This window comes from Phodopus roborovskii, unplaced genomic scaffold (genome assembly GCF_943737965.1).
Source record: "Phodopus roborovskii unplaced genomic scaffold, PHOROB, whole genome shotgun sequence".
Taxonomy (NCBI): Eukaryota; Metazoa; Chordata; class Mammalia; order Rodentia; family Cricetidae; genus Phodopus; species Phodopus roborovskii.
The window spans coordinates 8,677,546-8,692,453 of record NW_026126578.1 but is presented as its reverse complement, the minus strand read 5'-3'; the positions used below and the strand labels follow the sequence as shown (position 1 = coordinate 8,692,453).

General features: G+C 37.7%; 1 protein-coding gene across 6 annotated transcripts in view; it reads right to left on the bottom strand.

The window, feature by feature from the left end:
* Nucleotides 1-14,908, bottom strand: part of Zfand4 (zinc finger AN1-type containing 4) — a 52,541-nt gene that overhangs the window by 19,369 nt on the left and 18,264 nt on the right. For all 6 annotated transcript variants that reach the window (XM_051203647.1, XM_051203648.1, XM_051203650.1 and 3 more), the window contains one exon: nucleotides 7,370-7,517. In XM_051203647.1, coding sequence (XP_051059604.1) covers nucleotides 7,370-7,517 — 148 coding nt within the window. The remainder of the gene's footprint in view (nucleotides 1-7,369; nucleotides 7,518-14,908) is intronic.

Sequence of the window (14,908 nt, the reverse complement as noted above, 5' to 3'; positions counted from 1 at the left end):
GTCATGATCCTGCCAACATGTAGCTATATATCTACCAAAATATAATTTTTCAAAAATGGAGATTGCTTTCTAGGCCTTAAAAATTGACAACAGTTGTCAAAACCTAAATAACAACATGTATGCTCCCAAATAAATAAGCACACAGACATCCAAAGAGATCAACAGTACATGCAAATAAAATTACCCATGACCCAAATCATCAGCAAATGAAGAAACAGAGAGTATGACCTTCAAATTAGCCATAAGGTTGAAAATAATCAATGTAGGAGGTTCATATGCAAAGCTTATGCCTATGGTGACAAGCAAAAATGTAGAGCTTCAAAAAGAAAAAAGAGAGGTAGGCTGATCGGATAAAAATAAAATATAGTCATAAGAGAAAATCCCACCTGTGTAAATACCAAAAAACAAAAAGAGTATAATGTCAGGGATATCAAAATGGGCTAATAAAAGCCCAAAGGGAACAAGGTGAAGTTGTTGGGGTCTATGCTAATGGTGGATGGTGTTTTAAGGAGGTTCTACTGTGCAGACAGGGTATAGAGAAAAAACAGAAATAACAGAATCAAAAGACCCACCTATTCTTCCCTGTGATGGGAGCATCAATGATTTAAAAACACAAAAAGAGTGCATTTTAAATAAATTACCTCCCTACATAATATCCTTACTTTATGTATTAACCCATAACTCTTAATACTTACCTAAATAAAGCTATAAGAAAAAGAAGAGGAAAAGGGGCAACGAATCCATATTAGAATAAAGCAGAAAGTGAGAATCAGAACATTTTAGCACATTCAAAGTCCCCGCTAACGAAACATAGCAAAAGAAAACTTCACCACAATACTCCAACCTAAATGAAATATTTTTAAATTATTACTCATATTTTTGTTTATTAATGTGTTGGTGTGTGCATGTAGGTATATGTATGCAGGTAGATGTCTGTGCATGCATGTGGAAGTCAGAGGTTGATGCAGGGATCTTTAGTTGCTGCCTTCCTTACTCTTTGTGACAGGGTCTCTTTCTGAAGCTGGATTTCACTATTATATTTGATTGGCCAGTGAACGCCTAGGAGCTGCCTGTCTCTGCTTGTGTTACAGATGCAGGCTGTCATGTCTGGCTATTTATGTGGGCTCTGGAGATCTGAACCCAGGTCCTCATACTTGCAGTCTCCCAAGACTGTCTTGGTTTTGGGGAAAGGGAAAGTCAAGCCTGGCCTAGAACTTATGCTTCAGCCTCTTCAGTGTGAGGGTTACAGGAGTGTGTTCAGCTTTTGCAGATAATATTCACAGAATACATCAAATCATAAAAGGTACAATGAATAAAAAAAATTAGAAGGCACTATATAACCTGGCCAACCTTAGAAATAATCAGTAAAAATGAAATCATTTCAAAATGGAAATTAAACCATAAGACACCCAAAGAAAACCAGATTCAACAAAACATTTAATCAATTAAGGATCCAAAAGAATGAAAATAATGAAGATTTTTAAAAGATAATAGAAAATAGTTACTATAAAATGATGTCCCAACATATAAAGAAAGCTTCCTACAATCAAAGTGAAATAAAAGCTAAACATTTGGAATGTAAAAAATGAATTAATAAAAAGGATAGCCGTTACAAAATTAACAAGTGATAAGAACTAATGGTGAAGTACTTCATGTTAAAGAGTATAAGCATGCAGTGAAATTGACCTAGAAGAGTTCATCTCCAATTCATAGCTTTAAAAGACCAAAGCCAGTAGTGGAGGTGTAGCTCTGTGTTACAGTGCTTGCCTAGCCTGTGTGAGGCCCTGGGTTTGAGACCCTAGACTAGGGAAGTGAGAGGGAAGTGGCATAAGAGGAGGGCAAAAACCAACAGAACCTGATAGGTAAAGTGAGGCTCAAAGATTGCAAATTCAAGGCCAGTCTGCATACATAGCAAGAACCTGAAAAATAAAATTACGGTGGGTTTGAATAAGAATGGGGCCCCATAGGCTCAAAGATTTGATTGCTTAGGGAATGGCACCATTTGAAAGGATTAGGAGGCATGACCTTATTGGAGAAGGTCTGGCATTACTGAAGGAAGTATGTCATTGGGGGTGGGCTTTTAGGCTTCAAAAAGCCCAAGCCAGACCCAGTGTCTTTCTCTTCCTGCCTGAAGCTCCCAACTTCTCCAGAACCATGTCTGCCTGTGGGCCACCACATTCCCCACCATGATGACAATGGACTAAATCTCTGAAACTGTAAGCAAACCCTGATTAAATGGTTTTTTGTTTGTTTGTTTTGTTTTGTTTGTTTTTGTTTTTAATAAGGCTTGCTGTGGTCATGGCTTCTCTTCACAGTACAAGAACACTAAGATAAACAGTCACATACAATTTTAAAAAGTCATTTACAAAAAAAAGTGGGGTACATTGGCAAGATGACTTCATTTGCAGTATAAAAAGCAGCGGAATGGCAGAACAACATTGTTCTGAATAAATCATCAGTCACTAATTAATAGAAATGATCCCTGAAAGTAGTCTTCAAATTAGCACTTAAGGTTTTTTCTTAAGTTTTAGACTTCTGAAAATTCAATACTTCCAAGTTTTTCCTGTGGAATTTATTAAGATATGCAACTAATCAAAAGGTATGGGGGGAAAGTTCAATAAAAAGACTTCTAGCAACCATGGCAATAATACTAAAACATCAGCAGGGCTAAGAATAGAAAAAATATTTCCATTACATATTCTTTAAAATTAGAAATGCTACTCATCTAAAAAAGAAAGTGGAAACAAAATGAAGAAAGGAGATAGCGAAGTAAGTTTTCTGTCTGTTGCTTAGCTAATGTGCACGAGGCAAAGGGTGTCAGTTCTGGGGATGACATGGGGACAGCAAGTGTTAAAGATACAGTTCAGGACAGCAAGTCTCCCCTGACCCTTAGGGTTAGCATAACCAAAGTGCTACTGATACTTGTCAGACCACATAGCAAATACTCCTGTAAGATGAAAAGAAACAAAGAAACCTTTAGTAGGTTTTCATGTATCATGATTCTCATTGTAGAAGATACCAAACTGGCAAAAATAAGAATCATACTTAAGCAATCAATAAAGTAGGTCTTACAGATAGAGACCTATAAAATTTCTACTCTGGAGAGAGAATACACTATCTTTTGAATATATACTAGATACATAAGGAGAATATCAGATCTCTAATAATTAAATTCTAAATAGCAGAACTATAAATGACATTGTCTGATTTTCATGCAATAAAACTAAAAATTAAATAAATGAAAAGTTAAAAGGCCTCAGCCAGCAAAACATATCTAAATCTACTCAACCACTTTTGAGCTAAGAGGAAAATCCTAAAGTGGTAAATTTAAAATAATATCAATTGATATAATGTTTCTATGAATGTATTATACATAGAATATATCTTTTATGAGACATGTATGCCAAAGAAGTAACCAGTATCTAATCATAACGTAACATAGACAAATCAAAACAAGAATAATTTACAAAACAATGGGCTTATACTCCTTAAAATATCTAATAAAATTGTCACCAGTTGTGTAACCACTGCTGATCTTACCAGACTCCACTAGACAAGTTCAAATTTATGGTCATATAGATAGATGCTCCTGGTTAAACTCAGTGGAGAGAATGGGTGTTGGAAAGGGATGGTAAGGAAATGGGAGAAGGTCATTACCCATTGTGTATATGTGTCAAAATATCTAAGAATAAAGTGTGTGTGTGAAGCCAAATTTTCAAAGAGATATTTGTACCCATGTTCATTTCACCAATATTCACAATACCAAAATGTGAAAGCAACCTACATGTCTACTGATAGGTAAAATAATGAACAAAATGTGGTACATATGTGAGAGGGAATTATTCAGTCTAAAAAAGAAAGGAGACTCTGACATATGCTACACTATGAAAGAACCTCAGAGAGGTCATACTAAATTAAGTGATCGAGCCACAAGCACTCCAGTGTTTCATTTATGTATGTTGTCTACAGTATACAAACTCACAGAAACAGAAGTGGAATAGTACTTGCCTGAGGCTAAAGGGAGTGATATAGAAAGATGGTTTTAAGGAATATAGAGTTTCAGTTTTGTAAGATAAAGGTTTAAAGAGTAATTGGATAAAAATGTAAACATACTTAACACCACTAACAGGATTATATTTAAAGACAATTAAAGCTCACATGGTTGCTCATTTCTATAGTTCCAGCATGTGGGAGGTAGAAACAAGAATATTAAAAGTTCAAGACCAGCCTCAACTATACAGAGAGTTTGAGGCTAGCCTAGGCTATGTGAGACTCTGTCCATAAACAAACAAAACATAAACAAGAAGGATAGTAAATTTCAAATATTTTATCATTACTTAATATAAAAATAAGTTAAAAATAGTAACTAGGTGATAGTGTCCTCTCTGTATGATAGAAATTGAAGATCACTTCCCCTCAAATAAAAATCCTGAGAAAAAAATTAGCAAAAATTTAGAAACATAGAAAAGAAAATACATCATAACCAAGAGTGGGTCATGCCAACAACACAAAATTATTTCATATTCTTAAAAAGTTCATTATCCTGCACTACCAGAATTGTTTTATTCAGTATAATATGTTTCAACTTCTCTTCCTATTTCTTTGACCTATGAACTACATCAGATTTTTTTCCCAGTTATCTATCACTTGTTTTAAGGTTTATTCTTTTGTAAACCAGAGCATTTTTTAATGATCTGAATCTTCCTAAAACTTATTAGAATTTATTTTATGTACAAACTACTGTTTTTGTTTTTGTTAAAGCTCTACATTTATTTCCTTAAAAGGAAATGTATATTCTGCTGTAGCATGTGCAAATGCCACCTGGGTCAAGTAAGTTGATACTGTTCCTCAGGTCCTCTCGGAAACCTTTCCAATTCTCTGTTCTAGCAGCTATGCTGAGTAAAATCTTTGAGGATAAACACTCATCTATTTCTTGTAGTTTTGCTTCATAAACATCAAAGTTGTTACTATATAAACAAAAATTAGAACATAGTTTGTTGTTCTAATTGTTGTCAATTGTTCAACATCTGAGTAAAAACAAATGATCTTTTCCCAAATTTATATATTTTTTTAAAAATCAGAAGAATTGTAGATCTAAATTGGAAAGAAATAACCTTCTAAAAGTTTTGGAGAAAAACATGGAAGCATGTCTTCAAGACCTGTGATAGGAAATATTTCATAAAAAATTGTTAAATACCAATCATCAAAGCAAAACTGATAAATTATAATACATTAAAATTAATAACAGTCATCAAAAATAAGTGAAAGAGCAAGTCACACAGTAATAGAAACTGCAAACCATACATCTGATCAAGATTTTATATCATACATATAAATATATGTGTGTTGGTTGCTTTGAGACAGGCCTCGTGTAGCCCAGACTAGATTCAAACATGCTATACAGCTGAGGCTGACTTTGAACCCCTGATGTTCCTGCCTCCACCTCCGAAGGCCTGGTATTACATGAGTGCTCCAAAATACATTTTTAAATATCTACAAATCAATAAATAAAAGGCAACCTAATTTTAAAATGAGCAAAATATTTAGCAATGTACAAAGGACAGAATTTTAACCAAATAAAGAGCCAACATTTTTAAAAGTTAACATTACTCCTTATTTTTAAAAAAGTACACAATCCCAAGAATGGTTAAGATGAAAACACTGACAAATATTAAGTGTTGGCAAGGATTGGCACAAACCAGAACACTCTGTTATTAATGGAAGTATGAACTGGTGAAAAATCTATACAAAGCAGCCATTGTAAATTCTTTCTGTTTGTCTGTTTTGGGACAGGGACTCATTATGGTAGTCTAAACTGGCATAGAACTTACTTAGGCAGAATAATCCTATACCTTACGAAGTGCAGTATACTATGGTATACATCAAACAGCTAGCTGTTTCCAGAAAACATTTTATCTTTCCTGTGACTGTAAGTTTCCTGCTAAGTATATGATAAAAAGAACAAAGTGCATTGTGTCCATTAAAGAATGTATAAACATGCTCCAAGTGGCTCCATTAATAAAGGCCAAAACTCAGACACCTGAATGCTGACCATAGAAAAGAGAAACAAAAAGAACCACTGTGTAATTGTACAATACATTTAAAATGTTTTCAAAATTGATATTGAAGAAAATAAACTGGAATTTTATAAAAAAAAAAAAACGATTGTTTATGGTGTTTATTTATATAAAGTTCCATAGTGCACAAAAATTATTTGTGAAAATATGTGTAACACTAGTGATAATCTTAGGGAAGATTGTGAAGGAATTTTTTACAGGAAAAGGCAGGGAACTAGATGTGGTATCACTTGCCTTTAATGCCAGCAGAGGCAGGCAGTTCTCTGAGTTTAAGGTTAGCCTGATCTATAGTGAGTTCCAAGAAACCAGGCAAACACAGTGAGATCCTATTTCAATCAAATAAAAGAGAAACACAAAAGAAAACATGGAACTACTTTGAGTTATAGCTAAATAAGTATATTTAACTACAAAAATGCATCAAGCAGAGCCTAAATTTTACTATTAACATTACTATTATTATTATAGAGTGGTTTGTCATGGTCAGAGGACAACTTTCAGTTCTCTCCTCCTTTAATAGGGATTGAATCTGAGCTTGTAGGGATGTGGCAAGTACACTAATTTGCTGATCATCTGGCCAGGTTTCAAGCAGTACTTTAAAAACTTGTGTACTTGATATGGGGAGGCACTAACAGAGGGGAAAGAGACAAGGAATAGTGCAGCTGGGTGTGGTGTCAGGGAGAGAAAAAGAGGGGAGAGACAGACAGAAACAGACAGACTTATATCCAGAAACAAAGACAACTGTCAAGAATGTGGAAAACTGCAAGTCTCACCCAGTGCTGGAAAGAATGTAAGTCGGTTATTCACTTTGGAATTGCTTTAGAAAACTGGCCCATCACTGAAGCAAAAATAGTAACTATCTCCTAGGCATGGTGGCACATACCTATAACCCAAGCATTCAGAGCACGGAGAGAAGACTGCTGAGCGTTCATCAGATCTGGGCTATATACGAAGTTCTGGCCAGCCTGGGCTATAGTGTGCCTATCTCAGTGCCTATGAGAGTAAACTTGAAATCATATTTCTATTACTGAAATTATTGAAAGATTAAGCGATCTTTTACTATCCCTTTTCATGCTACAGCTATGACTTTTTAAAGATGTGTGCATAACCCTTTCAAGTGTGTTGCTAGACTAAACACCTCAATGTTCATTTGTCACATCTTAAGAAATAAGTTGAGACCAGAAACGTGAAAAAATTAATATTTTATAGTTTTCCATAGTCACCGGCAGACCTCAGCAACGTGAGTCCCACCACTTAAGCTAGAGAAAAGCTTGGCCAAGAGCCAACAGCTTCACCTTTTTGCTGAGATTCATGTTCTCCATCTTAGCCTTCAGCAGCTTCATCTTATTCATAGTTATTGAATTTTCAATGATCTGTTGCCCAGAAGGAGAAGGCTCCGCTTCTTCATCCTCATCTGTATATAAATTATACACAGAACCACCACTGCAAAGAAAATGGAAAGGACTTAAAACATGCTTGGCACCAGGTAAGAATTAACAGTCCTATGCACAACAGCAATTGCTATGGGGGAAATACTAACTATATTTTGTCATTGTAAATGAAAGAACATAAATTTCAAAAATGTTTCTTTGGCCCAAAGTTGGCCGGAAACTTGCTATGTAGCTGAGGAAGTGCTTGTTCTTTTGATCCTGCTGCTGCTGCTTTCTGAGTGCTGGGATTACAGGTGTGTGCCACCCACACTTAGTTCAATGTACTCATAGGGACTGAATTGAGGGTTTTGTGTGTGCTAGGCAAACATGCTAGATATTGAGCTACACATCCAGCACATCCAAAACAATTTGGGTAAATTGCTTGCTTTGCCAGCACAAGTACTGGAGTTTAGTTCCAAAAATCCAGTTCTAAAAGCTGGGTATGAAGGACTTGAAATCCTAGCATGGGGAAGGTGGAGACAGGCACAACCCTGGGGCTCAGTGTCAGCCAGTCTATCTTCCCCACAGAACTTTAGGCCAATGAAAGACTCTATCTCAAAAAACAAGGTGGACAGCTCCTGAAGAACAAACCCACCAACACACAAGTGCCACACACTCACTCACATGTGCACAAACGCATAGCTCACACAAACGTTTCTTAGGAGATAACATTCCAGGGGAATGCTGCATCACTACTCCACACTGCTGAGACAAAGGAGCTGAGCTCCCGCTAGCACTGCAGTACACTCACACACCACCTGCTGGGTGCTGGACGCTTGCTCTATCAGCGCTCCCTGAAGACTGGTCCTTTACAAAAGTCTATAGATACTATGCCCTTTTACAAATGAAAAATCACAACTAAGAGGGAGGGGACAGCAACATGGTTCAGGGGGGAAAGGTGCTTGCCACTAACCCTGATCACCTGAGTTCAATCCCAAGCACTCACAGGGTGGAAAAAGAGGAAACAAATTCCTGAAAGTTGTCTTCTAATCCCCAGATGTGTGCAGCTGCAGGCACATACCCACCCCCAGCACTAAATAATCCCCAGATGTGTGCAGCAACAGGCACATCCCCCTCCTGCAGTAAATAATCTCCAAATGTGTGCAATGGCAGGCACATACCCACCTCCCCCCACACTAAATAAATAAATAAAATTTAAACTTGTAAAGCCTGGACTGGTGATGCAGCCTTTAATTCCAGCACTCTAGAGGTGGAAGTGTGTGGATCTCTGTAAATTTGAGACCAGACTAGTCTAGATAGTGAGCTCCAAGCCAGCCAGGGCTGCATAGTGAGACTGTCTAAAACAACAAACAAACAAACAAAGAGTAGTATTTTTAAGATAATGTTTCATTTATTCTTTTGAGATTTTCAGTATATTTTGATCACATTCATTACTCTCCCAACTCCTCCCAGATAATCCGCACCTCCCTACACACCCAACCTCATGTTCTCCCTTTCTCTTTAAAAACAAACAGAAGCCATGGAGTCTGGTTTGGGTTGGTCTACCCTGGACTATAGTTAATGTACCCAGTGGCACTCCGTTGAAGAAAATGGATTTTCCCTCTCCCAGAAGCTGTTAATTGTGAATATGTTCTTGGCTAGAGGAGGGCATTCTAAATGAAACACACATTTCTAGAGCTTAAAAGCTAACGGTCACATGTGACAGAACACACAGTGTTAGGCTTGCTGTTTCTAGTTTACCTCAGGATGTTCCAGTTCCATCCATTCACCTGAAAATTTTCCAGAATCATTTTTCTTAACAGCTGAATAATATTCCATCTACAAATGTTCCACATTGCCATCGTGCATTATTCAGTTGTTGAACACCTAGGCTGTTTCCGGGTGCTGTTATACAGAGTCAATGGATACAGATGAGCAAGCACCTCCGTAGTAAGATGCATATGCCCAAGAGCTGTATAGCTGGATCGTGTGGTAAATCTACGTTCAGCTTTTTGAGGAACCTCCACACTGATCTATTTCCATAGTTACTGTACCAATTTGCATTCTCACAAGATGTGAATACCTGGTTCCCTTTTCCCTGCATCTGCTGTCGTTTTATTAATCTTGGTCATTCTGACTGGGATAAGATGAAATCTCAATGCAGTTTTGTGTGTACCTGATTGTTAAGGATGATGAAAACTTTTCAAAGTGTTTTTCAGCCACTTGTGTTTCATCTTTTGATGAACTGCTAAATATTTTTCCCATTCTCTAGGCTGCCTCTTCAAATGAGGATTTCCTTTGCCATTTATGCACTCTTAATCTTAATGTCTGTGCTATATGGGCCTGATTCATAAAGTTTTTTTCCTGTGACTATATGTTCAAACTCGATTCCTACTTTCTCTTCCATCAGATTCAGGATATCAGGTCTTATATTTAGGTCCTTGATCCATTTGGAATCCAGCTTTGTACAGGGTGAGAGAGAAGGGTGTACCTTCATTCTTTAAAAGTAACTATTCCGTTTGACCAGGACCATTTGTTGAAGATGCTGTCTTTTCACCAATGTGTATTTTTGCTTTCTCTGTAAAATATCAAGGGTCCTGTAGAGCAGACCTTAAATTCTATTCGGTTAATCAGTGCCTCTCTTTTAATTAAAAAATATTTTGCATGAATATGGGTTTCTAACTGCATGTATGTCTGTGTACCATGTGCATGTGGCACCCTTGGAAGCCTACAGGAAGTGATGGATCACCTAGAAACAGATGGTTGTGAGCCACCATTTGGGTGCTGGGAATCAAATCCAGATCTTCTGGAAGAGTAGACAGTCCTCTTAATCACTAACCCATCTCTCCAGCCCCAACTTGTCTGATTTTTTTTTTCAGTTGTTTATTTTTTCCCAATACCATGCTGATTTTATTACTGTAGCTCTGGAATACAACTGAAAGTCAGGAATGGTGATATCTCATTTCCTTACTTATTACCTGATATGTCTTTTTGTCAACTTGATGCAAAATAGAGTTACTTGTGAAGAGAAACTTCAACAGAGACAATATCTGCACAGACTGGTTTGTGGGCAAGCCTGTGGGGAATATTCTTAGTTAATGATGTATGCGGGAGGGTGTACAGTAAGCAGTACCACACCGAGTTGGTTCTGGGTGCTGTAAGAAAGCTGGCTGAACAAGCCAGTAAGCAGAGTTCCTCCATGTCTTCTGCTTCAGTTCCTGCCTCCAAGTTTGTGCTGAGTTCCTGCCCCAACCTCCCTCAGGGATGGAGTGAAATCTGATAGTTGTAAGCTAAAATAAACCTTTTCCTCCCCAAGTTGCTTTTGGTCATGGTGTTTGATCACAGCAACAGAAACCTTGTGTTTTCAGTCCTGTGGCCACTCAGGGGCTCCAGATGAGATTCCACATGATCTGAAAGGATCGGTGGGTAAGGAGAGGCCTGGGTTGGATTATCTCTAACTGTGCCTCTGATTGGGATCAAGGGGTCTCAGGGATCATTGGTAGGTAGGAGGCTGGGAATTGAGGCTCTACAAATTCAATCTTTGGCTGAAACTGTGTAGGGGGGTCCCTATTTGAGATGAAGTTTTGATTCAAACTCTAGCTCAGACTCAAAGCAGTCTCAGATCTGACTGGTAGGTGAACAGAGGACAACAGAGGAGGAGATGACACATGTAGACACTGACTCTGAGTGGGTTTGAGTAGGATTTAAGTCTGGCTCAGCAAGGCCCAGTAGTGGTGGGTAGGCTCACAGTAGGTGCCGATGAATTGGCTCTGGGAGAGCCTACTTAAAGCTCCCATTCAAACTTGGGTTCAGATCCCAAGGAGTCCCAGATTGACAGCAGTGGGTAAGAAGCTGAGAAGTTGGATCTTCATGAGTTCAAGGCCAGTCTGGCCTACAAAACAGTTCCAAAACAGCCAGAGCTGCAGAATGAACCCCCCCCCCCCATATCTAATTTAAAAAAAAAAAAAACTTTAACTAGTTTTAAAAAATAAGAGGTTAAATGATTTGGCTCAAGACCAGAAAGAAAGTGGATATTAGGCCCAAGATCCAAACAGTCAATTTGTCTAGTTCCAAAACTAAATTTTCCTATTACTTCCTGTAGCTTCCCCGAGTAACAAATAGCACATGTTACTGTATCATGCTTGACAATGAGTGACAAAATTAAAATAATATGTGATAGCTTCATCTCTATATATCAACATACCTGAAAAATGAAGACACATGAAGATTTCTATCAGTTTATCTTATGAAGTCAGAAGGAATGATTCAGTATACTCTAGTCTTGATTATCTTGAGGAAAAAAAATTTTTCAAGACAGGGTTTCTCTATGTATCAGCTCTGGTGGTCCTAGAACTCACTCTGTAGACCACGCTGGCCTGGAACTAAAAAATACGCCTGCCTCTGCTGGACATAAAGGCATGTGCCACCACTGCCTGGGTATTATCTTAAAATATTTTAACTCTAAACCTTCCTCTGATGGACTATGGTATTTTAACTTTACCATTTAAGGAAAACTCTAAGTTCTTTCTAATACAATCTTATGGTCATGAAAGGGAATGAGACGGAGTCTTTCTTCCTATGATGCCTTAACTAGTCTGTAACTCATTATGTAGACCATTTTGGCCTTGAGCTCTTAGCCAATTATGCCTCTGTCTTACCAATGCTGGGATTACAGATGTGTACCACATGCCTGTTAAGGAATCATATTCGTATACTTTCTCAACAATCATAGATTCATGAGATCAGTTAGAAACCAATCATTTATGTTTAATGGGAAAATAAAACTAGACTAAAGTAATTTTTAATAGTTTGAGTCCCTAATATTCATTTTTTTAAAGATTTAAGCTTTTAATTTTGTTCATGTGTGTGTGTATTTGGGAAGGAGTATAAACCATGTTGGGGGTATGTGTAGAGGCCAGAGAAGGACATTGGATCCACTGATCTAGAATTACAGGTGGTTGTGACCCACCTGATGTGAGTGCTGGGAGCCAAATTCTGGTCTTTTAGAAGTAGAGTAGCAAGCACTCTTAACTATGAAGCCATCTCTCCAGTCCCTATATTTAAATACTCCAATAGTCTCTTGAATTTTAAAGATAAAAATATTCTCTATACTATTCATAATATGATTGAAGATGGGCATTTACTTCAATGTGAATATTGTTTATCCCAAAGCCAAGTTCTCATTTGACTTTTGCTTTTCAAACACAAGATCTGACCCTGTATCTTGGGCAAGTTATCATTTAATCCTTACAATGTATGCTTATATTTCCTTCTTAAAAAACAAGGCAGCATGAGTCACTAAAATGATTTGGAACTAAAAATATTAATATTATTTTGTATGTGAATGAACCTGTTAAGTATCTTAGCAAAAACAGAGCTATGGGTCAAAGTCAACCTGTCACCTATGTGGGCTCATGAATTAAGAGTAATTTTTCACACGTTAAAATAGAAAAAATTTAATCATATTTGCTTAACACACAAACTTATATAGAATTCAGATCTGCTCATGAACCCAGGTTTCCTAGAGCAGAGAGCTAAGTGTTATCTAATACTTAGCACTGCACATCAAAGCTAGCACATTCAAATTAGTGATACAATCAGAATTCATCCACATTTTGATGCCATGTGTATTAGTACTGGTACCATTTTCTTTCTTTCCTTTTTTTTTTTTTAAAACAAGGCCATGGTAGGCTTGATGGCCTAGAACTGCCTGCCTGGACCAGGCTGACCTTGATCTTGATCTTGCAGAGATCCACTCTTTCATGCTTCCCAAACTGCTGGTGAGCATTACCATGCCCAGCGTTATTTTGTAACTTAAAAAAAAAAATCAGTGTTCATCAAATATATCAAAATATTAAAAATGGACTTAGAAGCATACACATGTTATATCAGACAGAACTGAAATGATTAGATAATATTTGGAAGCCAGATCCCTATTTTCTTTGTAGGTCTTATAAGAAGAGATAGCCTTCTGACAGTTTAGGCAGTTTTATATGGACTGAGCTCTAGCTATGTGGCTAACCCTCTTTGCAGTAATGTGCAGTCTGAAGAAATATGGGAATGGCTGTACTGAGGTCCCTTAGACATATGAGATCCACCATCTTGGCTCTCTCTCCTGGTGCTATGGGAATGAATATCCAGGAATAGATCCTCAGGCACCCTTAACTGTACTTACTTGAGACCTAGTTCTTAGGTATGGCCTTTTATGACTTATTTTTTCTAATTAATAATAATTACTATTAGTGTGTGTGTGTGGTAGAGTGCCATGATACACATACCAAGGTCAGAGGAGAGCTCCAGAGAGTCTGTGCCTGTCTTCTACCTTGATGTGAGGTCCAGGGGTCCAACCTACGTTCTCAGGCTTGTATCAGGCAGCAAATACTGGTCAACCTGCTGAGCCATCTTGCTGGCCCTGAAGTTCTCTATTTTTTAAGTAGAGATATTCCAAAGTCCCAGCAGAGATGAACTACAGTAAGCAGGATATAATTTCTCCTACTAAGATGGAGAATGGCTCAGTGATAAATCATCTACACAAAGTGTTCCAAGCATTAGGTTCAAGTCCTAGCACTATGGGGAAAGAGGAACATGCTAAATGCAAGCAAACCAGCCACAGAAACAAAGTAAAAGGCAAAGGAGAACTACAACATATAAAATGCCACCAACAACTAGAATGGCAGGTCAAATAATACAAAGTAAAGATAAGGCTGTAAATATGGCTCAGTATGCAATGGAACTTGGCTGCTGAGCCTGACAACCTGAGTTCAAGCCCTCAAACCCACAGGCAGAATTCCCTCAAGTTGTCCTCTACCCACCATGTATGCAGATATGCACACACATAAATAAAAAATGATGTAAATTGTTTTAAATTTTAAATGATAAAATTACCTAAGAGTAAAACAAAGAGAAAAGGTCACAAAACACTGGAAATTTTTAAAAGAGAATGCTAACTCCTTGTTTGCAGCTGCCTAGTATGTGCAAAGCCCTGGACTCAAACCCAGGCAGGAGAAAAAGAGTGAAAGTAAACAAGAGAAAGATAGAAACAAAGTCAATAATACAAATAAAACAAAAAGTACTGAAAGATAAAAAGAAAAATGTGAAGTAAAACAGATGTACAAACGAAATAATCTTAATAAAAAAAGGAAAGCATTAAGCACTGAGCCAAACTCCTGGAATCCAGTTTCAGAGAGGGAGAAGTGATGAACAAAGGGATCAGAGGTCAAGACCACGTTGGGAAAACCTACAGAAACAGCTGACCTGAGCAAGGGGGAACTCATAGACCCCAGTCTGACAGCTGGGGAACCAACATGGAACCAAACCAGGCCCCCTGAATGTGGGTGTCAGCTGGGAGGATTGGGCAGTCTATGGGGCCTCTGGCAGTGGAACCAGGATGTATCCCTAGAGCATGAACAGACTGCAGGAGCACATTCCCCATGGAGGGAAACTCCCTTAGCCTAGGTACACAGG